Source organism: Vidua chalybeata, chromosome 8, assembly GCF_026979565.1.
Source record: "Vidua chalybeata isolate OUT-0048 chromosome 8, bVidCha1 merged haplotype, whole genome shotgun sequence".
In the NCBI taxonomy this organism is placed as follows: domain Eukaryota; kingdom Metazoa; phylum Chordata; class Aves; order Passeriformes; family Viduidae; genus Vidua; species Vidua chalybeata.
In genome coordinates, this window is record NC_071537.1 from 29,377,337 (window position 1) to 29,391,218 (window position 13,882).

General features: G+C 39.5%; 1 protein-coding gene across 2 annotated transcripts in view; it reads right to left on the bottom strand.

Moving 5' to 3' along the window:
* Positions 1 to 13,882, bottom strand: part of RHOBTB1 (Rho related BTB domain containing 1) — a 49,137-nt gene that overhangs the window by 9,266 nt on the left and 25,989 nt on the right. For both annotated transcript variants that reach the window (XM_053949147.1, XM_053949148.1), the window contains exons 3-5: positions 10,380 to 10,581; positions 9,932 to 10,035; positions 1,650 to 1,835 (exon numbers count right to left, since the gene is read on the bottom strand). In XM_053949147.1, the coding sequence (XP_053805122.1) occupies positions 1,650 to 1,835; positions 9,932 to 10,035; positions 10,380 to 10,571 (482 nt within the window). In that variant the 5' untranslated portion in view covers positions 10,572 to 10,581. The remainder of the gene's footprint in view (positions 1 to 1,649; positions 1,836 to 9,931; positions 10,036 to 10,379; positions 10,582 to 13,882) is intronic.

The window sequence follows — 13,882 nt, forward strand, 5'->3', positions numbered from 1 at the left end:
TATTCAGCACTAAATCTGAGATAACTATCATTCAAATGAAACAAAATATAAAACTAAGTGCACAGAGCCCTTTGGAAATCTACAATCATGACTCCACAGAGTTTTAGAATATACTTCTAATTTAATTTAAGTTTGGTGGTGTCTTTGCAATGTTACTAAATATATGTAGAAATCATTTAGGCAAAATGGAGCTGCCTCTTACTTAAAGTGAAATTTACAGTTAAAAAGTTTGATAGGATACTCAAGAACTTCCATTATTTAAAATCCTCCTACCATCCTTTACTACTCAGAAATTCTGTCACAACCATCATTTAAACACAAATGAAAATTCTCATGACATAAAAAATGCCAGAAATACAGCTAAATATGAAATGGGAATATTTCTTAAGCGCGTGCTTTTTAAAGAAAATCATAGTAGCCTACAACAAAAAAGTAACAACACACACTGCAGGAGATAGGCTTGTTTTGGCTGCAGAAGTATTATGTGGGAACGCATGAATTTCCAGAGCAGCTCTAGTACATGATGCAGGGTAAACAAACCAGTAAAAAGTCTGGGCTAGGATCCATTTTCCCAGCAAAAAAAATCATCCCCCCAGAAGACACGACCCAAGAGTGTGTTCTCTGAGCCCACCGTATTGGGCAGACACGAGCTGGCACAGATGGAACACGCCCCAGACAACAGCTTGCTGAGTGCCCGCTAATAAATAACCAGTTCAGGTGGCAGGAGTTGTGCCAGACACACAGAGTTCTGACTCAAACCTCCTAATGGTGAAATCAGGGAGCAGGATTAGGGCAGTAGAGGAGTTTTGAAAATGATAATTTCCTTTTTTTAAAGAGTCAAAAAGCCCACCCCACCCCCACAAAAAAGAAATGTTTAATAAACAAACAGACCTATAAAAATCATCTTGCTAAGTCAAGAGTTTGACTGCAATGCAATACAAAGTTTTCTAAGGGCTCACAAACTATTAATTCAATCTTTTTACGGAAATTTGTTACAATACAGTCATTAATTACACAATCATGGATATTACTTCCGTGAATCTGGTCTCACTGAAATTCCCATAAAAGGAATAAATTAGGAGCGAGCCAGTTATTGTGGGATTGTTGTGGCCAAATACGTGGTTGTATTTTGTATCTGGGAGAAACAAAGCTTCTCTAGAACAACCCCCAAACTCTCTTTTAATCTCAGAACTTTTAGAAGTTTAATTTGCAACCATTTCATTTTCTGCTATGATCTAGGATTACATTTAGAAAAAAAAAAAAAAATTGAGAATTAAGATAATTTGAGTAGAATCTGACAGTTTAAAGCAGTACCTGACAATATTGAGAGGGTAGGACATGATACACATGTTCATGGAGTAAAATACATAAGAAAACATTCAATAATCATTACCAACTCTCTCTTACTGTAGTGTTCTGCCACCCAAGCACATTTAGATATCCAATGTGCAAAAATTTTGTGGGAAACTTAGTAACTGTGTGTGTTAAAGAACTAACCAACTCAGAATTAAAAAAAGAAGAAAGCACATATATTCTCATTGTACAAAAAAAAAAGGAAACTAGGCTCTCCAGTTTCTCTTTCACAAGCGTTGTACCTGACTACCAAGGTGATTTTTTTTTTTTAATTCTCATTTTTGTTTAAACTTTACCTTGCCAGAGGCCGTCTGGCTCTGTTAACAGCCTCGAGATCTGCGTAGCGGAGATCCAGCTGGCAGCCCACCAGAATGACAGGTGTGCGAGGACAGAAGTGCTTGATTTCTTGATACCACATTGTTTTCACATGATTCAGGGAATTAGGATTAGCAATTGAAAAGCACAGAACAACAACATCAGACCTAGAAAGGCAACAAGAAAATACCTGATGAAAACCCCACAAATTATTTTTGCTCCAGTTTCAGCTATTTCCATTACTACTCCGCTCTGCTCTTTGACAAACGTGCTGACACCCAGATGTCAGAATACATGTTGTTCGTGCAGAGGTGTGAGAGAAGCTACACATTTCACCACAAAAGCATGGGAGCACAAAGCCACATACCCAGGAAGCACTGCCCCTTCATGCTGAGATGATCCCAGCATATGTGAGTGGAGCACTGAGAAGAGAGGTAGGGCTTTCCATTCTCTACTTTTACACAGCAGTTACTCACTGGCTGCCACTGCTCCAGAAACACCTCTGCTGACTGGACACCTAAATTGCAGTTCAAAGATCATTGGTGCTTAGGAATTAGAGAGGAGCTGTGCAAAACTTCAGAACAGCCACGCAGGCAGACACAGATCACTTGTGAACTTGTCATGGAGAAATACCTTTATTGCACTGTTTAAAGTACTGAGGTGGTTGCCTTCGCAATGTGCTTTGCACAGCAATTCTCCAACATCTTTAATAAATAACCTGTTAGAAGGGCACACTACTGCAGAATGACCACTTCTACAATATCAGCAAAAATAAACATTACAGTGAAAATAAGGTCAGTAAACTGTAGAATAGGATAGTGGCTTAAATTAGAGTAAGCATGGCAAAATTTGCAGGTTTTTAAAGGTTTATAAGAAAACAGAAACTAAATAAACTTGCTTCACTAAGTAAACTTGCTATATAAATTCTAAGTATGAGGATTAAGGTTGACAGTTCATCCACTGAATCACAGCCTAGCTCTTGTCAGAGCTGGCACCCAAAGGCAGAGAAATGATTGAATACTTGTCTCTTGGTATACCTAACTAGAGCAAATTTCATTATTTATAAACAAGCAGTTCTCAAGCTCTTGGGTCTCTTATGGGAAAATAAAAAAGAGGGAAAAAAAAGTTGAATTTAAACTCGAGAAAAATTGAGAAGAAGGGACATTTTGAGGAGGCAACTTATTGCTACAGAATTGTCAGCAGGATAAACTCAGCAATACCATCTCTATCTCAGTTTTATTATTCTTTAATTTAGCACCAATGTGTTGTATCTGCAGTTTGTGTCATGTACAGAGCATCAGCAGCAGTGAATCTTAACATTCACCTTTTAAATAATGAAATACCTCCTCAGTAGTGCTGCTTTCTACATTTCACTGAGGGCATAGATATATTCAGCTATTTCTAAAGATAGCTGCCCACAATACGGAGACTGCTGTGAGCATCAATTTAATGTGAGAGAAATGCTCCTGCTCCAAATTTCTATCTTATATAAACTGCAACACATCTGTCATATCTAGGAACAAGGCCTTTTCAAACTGGAAAGTTCTCTAGGTAAATAGTGAAGAACTAAGCAGCCAACACAATGGTTTGTTGCATAGCTGAGGCAAACATGCTTTAAACTCAAAATTGCTCTAGTCAAGGTCAGGTAGGAGTAAAACCGAAACCCCAGCAGACATTTGCTCAGCTCCCAGAAAGAGAAATCCATGTACAGCTAATGTACAAAACCCTCTTTGTTACATGTATTCTAATATGGTCAATTGTTGTTTAATTCAAGGCTGTCACAATTGCTGGAGTGGCAAGCGTTGGCTGCCTGGCTGCTCCTAACTACAGCTAAGCATCTTACAGAGACAGCCTGTCAGCATCCTTCAGAAATGAATACCTAAGCCCAGTAACTGCAGTCACGAGGACCCAACCCTCCTGACGTTATAAGCCACAAGACACAAATCACATCTCCCAGAAAACCAAAAGGAAACAGCTCCAGCAGGCATTCACTGGCAGGACACACCAGGCCCCCCCGGTGCCCGGTGCTGGGCTGGACACAATCTGTGCTCCAGAGGGAGCCAGGGGTGAGCCATGTCCCTGGGCAGGGCAGGCCCAGAGCACCCAGCAGGCTGGCCCCAGCACAGCCCTGCATGTCTTACAGCCCTTGCCAAGGGAGTATCATGTTTTTGCCACCATGGTTCTTGAGCAGCTCCTTGCCTCTGACCTTTGCTGGGCAACCGTAAAACGGAGATGAGCAAAGCTGGGTTCGTCCAAAACTCACTGCACTGCACTAACAGGACACTGTCGCCTTACTGCCTTCCACATGAAAAGAATAACAGAGTAAAGAGGTAAAAAAAAGTGATTTCCAAATATTTATCCTGTTTTAAAACCTGGACTTCCCCACAAAACAAAGATTCCTGAGAGTTCTGCACTGGGCAAAGGGAAATTAATCGTTCTGTGCCATGAACAGGATGGATGGGAAATCTCTGGGTACTGGCAGAGTTCACACGCCAAACCAGCACCACAGCTGGCTCTGCTAGCTCACAAAATACAGCCACTCTATCACAATAAATTAAGTTTTCATTCAAGTCATAAGCACAATTTGCACTCAGTACTATCTGGAGACAGAAATGCATGAGGAAGATTAACCAGCTACGTAGAATTGTGAGCATTTGAGGAAACGTGTCCTTTGGAAACTTTAATTAAAGTACCTACAATTCCTACTGATGTCAAAGGCACATTTACAACTTGCTAACACTACAGTATAAAGTTTGGTTCGACATTTGCTCATAAAAAGCAGACCCTGTCAGGTTAAAATAATGCATGAATATTTCCTAAACATTAAAAATTTACCAATGTTATTTTAATATTCTCAGGGAATGTAAAAGGGTATGATTTTTTAAAATGCTTTACTACCATTTTTGTGCAGTTACTTTTTGTGTTCGTTACCTAGAGAACAAGAAAGAAGAAAACAGAAGTAAACCTGACTTGTCCTTTCTCTCTGCAGCAACATATTCACAAATACAAGCTGCACTTATTCTAAAAACAGAATTTCATAGCCATTTCCCAGTAAAATTCAGGAATAATTCAAGAAACATTTTTATAAACCTGAACACCAAGAAGTGCTTTATAGAATCATTGAACAGTTGGGGTTGGAATAGACCTTAAAGACCAACACTTTCCACCCCCTGCCATGGAAAACCAGGAAACCCAGACTGGCATCCTGAAACCCTTAAAGTGGAGAACAGCTCAAGAAATCCACCTAGTACCTATTCACAAAGAAATAATTCACTAAGATCAAGATTTTGACAGAAGGTAGCTTCCCACACTTATCATTTCCAAAAGATTTTGATGTTGCCTTGCAGCCTTTCAGTGTAGAGCCCAAATGCCCCCCTTCCACCCAGCCCCTGACTTAGGAAAGCAAGGCAAAATGTGAAATGATGTAACACCACAAATAACAACTGCCAAATACTTTTTTAAACCTTAAGGAAGGCTTAAAGCATTGGAGGTGTCCTTCTATTATAGATAAATTACATATACATCAAGCTGAGCCTCAGGCCCACCAACAGCACCATTTGGCACACACCTTTCTAAAGAAGGAAGGATTCCTAACAGAAATTCCATAGTAACCTCTTTCTACTCACAGTATGGAACCACGGTGGGATGTAGAGGAGAGAAGTAGATCTGCACTAATGTCAGTGGCCTAAGTATATAAAAGCATTTACTTCCCCATCAGCTGAATGAAAAAGCCTCAAATGTTCATGTAGATAACAAAAGAAGAAAAAAAACCAGTGCATACACACAGCATATCAGAATAAAGTTACTGGAGAAAGCTGTCTCTGTGACCCTCTCTGATTATTACAGTCTTTCTTGAGCCTAAGGCAAACTCAAAAGAGAAAAAAATCATAACAAATATATGCATATGTTATAAAAATTGTTTTTCACAGTTCTTCATGATCATATGACGAAGATCCTGAATAGGTTATAAAATACTGTAAAGTAGAAGGGGAGGCTCATAAATTTGGGTAGCTGAAGATGATTTGAAGACACTGCCTATCGCATTTTTGTGGCAGAAAACATAACAAGAGGAAGCAGCAGAGCTGAGAGACACCTGAAAGTAACTGGATTCCCCATCAGCTGAGCCTCTGCTAGTGAAGCAAGAGACTGTGCTGTGTCTGTTTAGTAACTCTGCTCTAGAGAGACATCTCTGAGGATCACTTCCAACCCAGGCCAGTAATGGCTTGAGAGGCACAGGGAATGTGTGAGCTTTCATTCACAAGGCAATTCTGAAACCTCAGACCTTCTCTGAAGAAAGGAGGGGAGCTGCTGGCCCAGCCTCAGTTTAGGTACCAGCTGCTCCATGACAGAGGGCACTGATCTAACTAAAGGCAGACCAAGTAACTCTGGGAAGCCATAAACCTCACCCTAATCCCACTGAATTTGATGAATGCAAATACATTTTTACATCAAAGCTACCTTGGTTTTGTTCTTACAGAAACAGCATCATCATTGTCCCTTGAGGAAAAAAAAATCAGAAGAAGGTTGGTGGAAGGCTTCAGATATCAGTCATAAAGCCCTGTTCTCATGGACTCCTTTCAGCAGCACTCCAAAGGTATATTTTTAGGGATTCAATTACATTGGAGTAACTGGTAAAGGGAATTGTAATCATTCAGAAGTAGTTGAATGCATGTGTTCCTCTGCATACATACAATACCCACAAGGCTTACAAAATCCATTCACAATGGAGGACATACTCTAAACATTTTAAGAGGCTCTGTCAGCAGTCTAACAGCAAGACTCATTCACATTTGTAAGTCATGAGGAAAAAGCTGCTTTCTGTCCATGCTGTATGAACAGATTTTGTTTGGTCTACAGCTCATATTTAAGTTGCAAGTAAATAAGGCATCCTGGCTGAATTAGCTAACAACCCCCATTCATGGTATTGAGAATAAATATTTGATTGAATTAACTCTTTGCAGGTTTGTGCTCATGTTTACATATACTGGAGCTGCATGTTAAAAAAATCCAGGATATTGAGGCTATTTATCAAATTAGCCAAACATGTTCACCTGGGGGAGGAAAAAAAAAAAAAAAAAAAAAGCAGCGAGAAAAAGAACTACAAGCCAGCTTCTAGAATTAGCTTGAACATGATGATTTGTTGACACTCTCATTCAAAACCAGATTGGACAGGAGGATGGAAGATAGTGAATCCTGACAAGTTGAAACGTAAATTAAGATGTTTTGTCTTTACACTTGCCTCCCAGAGAAACTGCTACAGAATAACAACTCGGGCTTTAAATGAAGTTCACACCTTATCTGCAGGCTTAGAGAATACAATAGCACCAAGGGTAGATTGTTATTAAACAAAGAGGTGCCTAGGAGCTGGAAATCAATACACTAAATCATAACCAAGACATTATCATTTTACAGCATTTTGGGATGATTGTGCACCAAATGAAACCCTATGGGAGATTATTAATAAATGGCTGTTTGGCATCACATACTGCCTAAGCTGAACTGAACAGGATATTTCCAAAACTAAAGCACACACTTTAGTCTAAAGGGAGGGGAAAAAAGGTCATTCTGTAAACTGCAGCAAATATTTCCACAAGTCTCTGCAGCCACATCCCCCTCACTCCCTTAAGCTGTCAGGAACTGTTTCCCAAAGCTCCCAGAGGAGTGTGATTATTAAACTAAACACCACAGAGCAGAATGCAAGCTGATCTCACTCTCCATACTCCCATTAAGGGATGGCAGAGAAACATTAACTATTCCATCCCCAGTAACATTTATATGTTCCTCTTGATCTGTCACATAAAAATAGTGGAAAACAGATTCCTTTTCCCCTCCTTTCATGTTTCTATCTGTGAAAAATAACATTAAGAAGGATTTATCTGTGCTACAAGCCTTATTAACTGCTCACCCTCCCATCTATAGCATAATCTATTTATGTAACATTTTCTAAAACTGTATGGAGCAAACTTTTCCAAGGAGCAGCAGGCGAGTTAATGAGTTGCTGGTTCTTGTTACACCAGGTTTAGGACAATTAGAGGTCTTGGCTGAATGTTTGCTGGAGTAAGCCTTCCCCTGCATAAGGTGCAGATGCACAGAATTTTTAAAAGAGAATCAAAGGATTATATTATTATATGATCCTTCAGACAATCAAAACACAGGGCACTTGCAGGTGTAACCTTGAGCAGTTTGGCATAAAATAGGCCTTTCACTGTATTGCAAGATTTGACACAGCTGCCTAGACTGCAGCTCAATGTACAGAGGTGAATTAAAATAAATTCCTATAAATACGAACATTCAGCATTGAAAAACTCTTTTTAAAATGCCAACCCAGATGAAATACTAAACAGTCTGCTTTAAATGCAACATTAATATTCTTAAAACAACCAAGCACCTAAGCAGTGCTTACAATCACCACATTTTAAAACTAAAATTCTATTTATAATGTATTTCTGTAGAGTTTCCAGTTACTTCCTTCATTAATAGAGTTGCAGAAAAACCACTAACAGGAGAGCAGGCTTCCAGAACAGCCTTTTAAAGCTAATTAGGATATAGCAAACCTCAATCTACACAAGTTCAGTTCTGCAAACCTCACAAATGAATCACTGTGTTCGTATACTTAATCCTCGAGATCTCAAGTTATTCACGTCCTCCTTGGCGTTTGCAGGATTAGAATCTAAGCATGTTGTTTCCTCCCTCTCCCATCCTGTCAGTAAACGTGGGATCAGGGTTCAGAACATGCCTGATTCTGTTCTCCTAATCTCCAGTAATCTTCTCAGTGACACAGGATCTGTTGCAGAATATCGGGAGGCCACATCAAAGCGGAACAGTGAGTGGAAACGTGAAGTTACATCCAAATTTATCAATGCAGGCTCCACATGCTGCCAAAAGGTAAAACAGTATCTGTGGACATCTTCCAGTAGCACTAAATATTAAGGTAAATATTACCTTAAAGTCTGTAACTTCTCTCACAAAGCTTATTTACAAATGGTACAGGTCGTGCAGCCCAGATATATTGCCACTTTAGCTCCCGACAGAAAATTCCAGGTAATTCATGACTCTGTGAATACTCAACTAACACACTGCTGTACACAAAAGAGGGTTTGTACAAACATACAGAGTTTTACAGCCTGAAAATTTAATGGGTGGATTCAACCAGCAGAACCCTCTACAGCTAAGGGGTAGAGAATAGAAAAGACCATCCTCCTTCAAAGTCACTTGTGTCATCAGGCAGCACAGAGAGAAGAAAAACAGCAAGACAGTACATTTTGGCCACATGCAATAGAAAGCTGGGGCTGACACTCTACAAAGGGCATTCATTCCCAGCTGGAAAAAAAATGTGTCTGTCTGTGAAGGTCTGATCAACTGCAGTGACTGAAGCAGATATGAAAAGGTTATGAAAAAGTTCAACAAGGTGAAAAAATGTGTGAGGACTGAGACCTCTCAAATGTGAGTTATGAAAATATATGTCCAAAACCCACCTTCAGCTCAGTATTTGCCTAATACAGCTGTTCTGCTGTCTGTACTGCCACAGGTCAGATCTAATCAAACAAACCAGAGAGACTATCACTGGCTTCAGTCCTTGCTGAATATATGCTGAACTTTTACATACATATGTATATACACACACATATATAATAAATGCTGGAAAAATCTAGATCACCTTCATTTAAATATATATTTATTATATATGTATTTTTTAGAATTTCTAGGATTAATTGATTCACTAACAGACATTTTATATTTATAGAAGAAAAACCTCAGCTTTAATTAAGGAAACACAGAAGAGCCTCATCTTTCATTAATCTAGCTCTGCTGTCAAGAGGTTAGCTGCCCATTCAACATCACAGGTTTTAATAAAATAAATATTTCATTGAGTGAGAGTGATATTTCCCAACATCTCTCCTTGTTTGTTGCTTGTTAGGCAATTACATGAAACGCTGCTTATACAGGCAGAGAATGCTCATGTTCAATTTTGTGAAGCTACAATCTTATTTTGGAGAATGTTCTTTAAAATTCAAAATAGGACAACAGTTGTTGACAGAGCTTAGCAGGCTGTTCAAGGAAATGTAGTGTAGTAAAACTATGCTGCTTTTTAAATATTTATATCTTTTTAATCCTTGCAGCAGATAATCCTCTTTGCAATGGGCAGGAACATGAACACCCGTGATTGCCAAGTCCTTGCTTTGCAAAATTTAGATTTGCAATTTACTTCTAGCCCAAAATTTGAATGGAAGTATTTCTTAAAATTTTACTTGGATCAATTTACCTTCCATAAGCAAAGCGCCTGTCTTTGTGGTGGTCCCCAAAAGTATCCCACAGCCTGAGGGAAACACTCACTTCATCCACAACATCTCTTGAGCGTTCAAGGACCTAGAAGAGAACACACAGAACATTCTCTTTCCCTCCATCAGACAATTACTTTGTAATTCACCCCATCAAACAGTCCAAAACATACTAGGTGAAGGGTCTACCTCGTGCAGTTTTTACCAAATGATGTATCTTATAAAACAGGCAGAATATTTATATCCCTAAAAATAGGTTTGCTAAAGAAATTACTTTAGAACAAGAGGTGTATCAGAGCATGGCTGCAGTAGAGGTCACTCATAAAATACTTGTGAGCTCATTGCTGCATCCTGGCAGGGTAAGGCTTGCCAAGAAACAATAGCAGCACCTCACAGCATGTGCTGCACACCTCGCACACCTGCAGCCCTTACCTCCTGGCAGACACGGTACTGATCAATGGCCCAGACGGTCGGGACGTGCGTTGCCAGCAGCTGATACTGAGTCAAGGTTGTGTTGCAGGCTCTGGCACAGATCAGACGAGTCTTTCCCACTGCATTATCTCCAACCACCACACACTTGATAGTTTCAACGTTGGGTCTTTCGTAGTCCATGTCAATGTCCATTTATCAAAAACTGGAATAAGACAGTTAAAGTCGTTTTCTACTTCTGTGTGAAAACAGTGCTGTTTAGAATCAGAGCCTTTTACTTCCTCTTCTTGAGAGATGCCTGGACTCTTAAGGAAAACTCTTAAGGAAAAGTATGTAGTAAACTGTCCCAAAGTAGGCCAGCCAGTCCTTTAAATACTGCTCAGTTATGCAAATACACAACAATTTGGACCGCAGTGGCTTTCTGCTGCTCACATGCTATTTTCACTTTGGTTTCTGTAAACACAAGCCTGTTTGCAGAAGATAGATCCTGGTGAAACAAGGACAGCTAGCATAAACTTACCTCTTGCTAATACTTTTTATGCCAGGAGGAAAAAAAGCCTGGCCATCAGTGGGTTTAGCCTGAAGGATACCAGTATAAACCTGCCTTCTGCAATCCTTCCCATTCAGGATTTGGTTTAGGGCTGTCCAGACAATATTGCTAACAGCAAGTCACACAGATGGCTCTAGCACACAGCAAAACTCACTCGTAAGACAACTCCAGAGACTGTTTGCTAAGAACCCTAAAAACCACAATTTCCATTACATCCTGCAAGTATCACACACTCTAAATTGTCCAAGGAGAAGTTTGTACAGATCATGGACTAAAATGAAACCAAAGAGCCAAGCAGGAACTTGCAAATATACTTATCTATACCTAGAAATTCTTTTTGATGTGAAATGGAAAGTGAAGTTTTTTGAAGATACTGTTCTCATGGAAAGGTATTATTGAAACTATTTCCTTAAATATTCCATGGCAATATATTGAACAAATGCCTGGATACAAAGGCAAGCTGGAAAAAATGGATATTTGAAAGACTAAAACCAACTCTTGCACGTTTACTACAGTCTGTCATTTTCATATGTGGGATCATAGTTTGATATATCTGAATTTGATTTTCTAATGTCTAGCAGTCTGCTGAGCAATCTGGTCTCTGCCAGGGAATTGTAATCAAGGAGGGAGAACAGGGAAAATGCAAGTCACAAACCTTTTCAAGAAGGCTTGCCTAATAATTATTTCAGCAAGGAACCTACAGCAATCTAATTGACAAAACACAGGTCATCATCTGGAGTGATGGTGGCCTCTTTTCTGAGAAGAAAGCACTATAGATAAAGAAATCCAATGTCTTGTTTTAATACCTTTTTTAATATTCACATCTCATTCACACTTAGTTTTAGACTATATATTAGCTGTCAGGCTGTTTAAAATAACAGATTCAAGCTATTTTGGTGCCCATTTTTCACTGTCAGAGGCACTATGTTCTGATTTAAGAAAAAATAATGTTTAGTAACTACTAGTCAAACACTGATTTTAACTGTATTCTTTTTCATTATTTAAACTGATGTACACCAAGAAACAAAAGTCTTTGTTAGAACTCAAGGTTACCCATTTAGATAAAATTTTGACTATGGACCGTGTGCTAATAACTATAATGGCTAAGGCACATTTGTAATCTTTATTTACGTGTGGAGGGAGGAGTTAGGGACGGCACAGACAAGGTGCAAGAGTGATTTTTGCCACCGCTGTATCACACTGATGTTTCCACACACACTGAATGCTTCTGGAAATGCTGCAGCACAGACTCTCAAAATAAGAATACATTTTGAAGTTATCCTACCCGAGACTGAAAGGTGGGCCCAGACCCTTGGCATCCTGGCCCAAGCACATGGTTGCACAAGCAGAGCTCTGTAATGTGCCAGATGCAGAGCAGAGAACTCGACTTTGAACAAACACAGACAGACAGACAGACAGACAGAGATAAACACACAGACACAGACACACACTGGCCACACGTGAGCCCTCAGGGCCTCGTGACTCTGGCCTGCTGCGCCAGCACTGGGCTCTGGGCTGGTGAGGACACAAAGCTGCTAAGAGACAGCCTTTATCCCTGCACCTGCCTTCTAACCTGCATCCTGACAGGTTACTGCTCCTGAGGGAAAGCGCTCCAGAGGCTTCCAGCTCCCTTCTGTGACCCAGCCCCAGCTGCCTGCTGGATGGAAGCTCCCATGAGGCTGGTACCTGGGATGGCCATGGGCTCTGTACCCTCTCTGTGATTCCAAACACAGGAACAGAACCAAGAGCTTACTCCTTGCTCCTTCTCAGAATCTTTGTTCCTCCTCAGTCACGATATAAATAAAAGTAAAAAAAAACCCCTTTTTTTCCCTCCACACTACAGAGACCGTGGCACGTTCATACACCACAGCCTCATAGGCAGGGCCCCAAATGAGTAGCAAAACCCCAAGAGATTTCAGCACGTGATCTTAAAAAGTTTCAAGTCTGAGAATAAGCAGCAACCCCCTTGACATATTATGTGGTATTAAATTACTTCATATTTTATTCATGCATGGACTAGACATCACAGATGGAATGTGGAAATGTTTACAAGGCTAGAAAGCAAAATGAAGGAGTATGGCTAGTCAGTGTGTCTGGTTGGTTTAAAACTACCAAGCAGAGATGCCAAATCAATTTTTCTTCCAACCCAATATTCCATTAAAAAGCTGTTACACTGATTAGCTGACATATTATATAACAATTTGATTTAAAAATTCTTCCAAAGTTCTTAAATGGTAGCTCTGCAAAAATGTGCTTCAATCAGTCACAAAATATGTATTAAGTACAAAGTCCAGAATCTTAAAAAAATTCCAAGAGGATAACAAAGCCAGTTTAAAATTAACAGGCAAATCTAAGTAAAAGTAACTAGATAAATCAGTGCAACTATCTGAGAATCCTAGAAAAGGAACATATGAAAAAAAATATTACTGGGGTTTTAATTTTCCAATGTACTTAATAACTTAAAGCAAAGTTATCACAGGACTCAGGCACAGCATGCCTGAATGCCCTGCTGTAGATCAATGGCAATCTAATGAAGATATTTTTAGCATGACTCAATACTGCACAGGACAGAGATTAAAATAAACTGGCAATAAAAACAAAAGTAGAGCACTGTGGCTATGTTAAGGAAAGTTCTTAAATACCTTCCAGTATCTATAATGTAACTATGTGTTAAAAATCCAGATCATTTTAATATTGTTCACTAGTTTTCAGGAAGGGATTAAAGCAGAAATAGCTCCTGAAGAGACTGACAGACAGAAGCCCAGACAGATATTTAGACACCTCAAGTAAAACCAGATGCTAACAACAAATTCCAGTATAAACAATTAGCAAAACAAGTTGATTAAATGCTTACAAATGTAGCCAGATGCCTTCTGGCTACTGCAATGATTAAAGCCAGGAATACATACAAGATCTAAAGAATACAGCCACAGTTAGTTTTTTTTAAGGTAGCCTC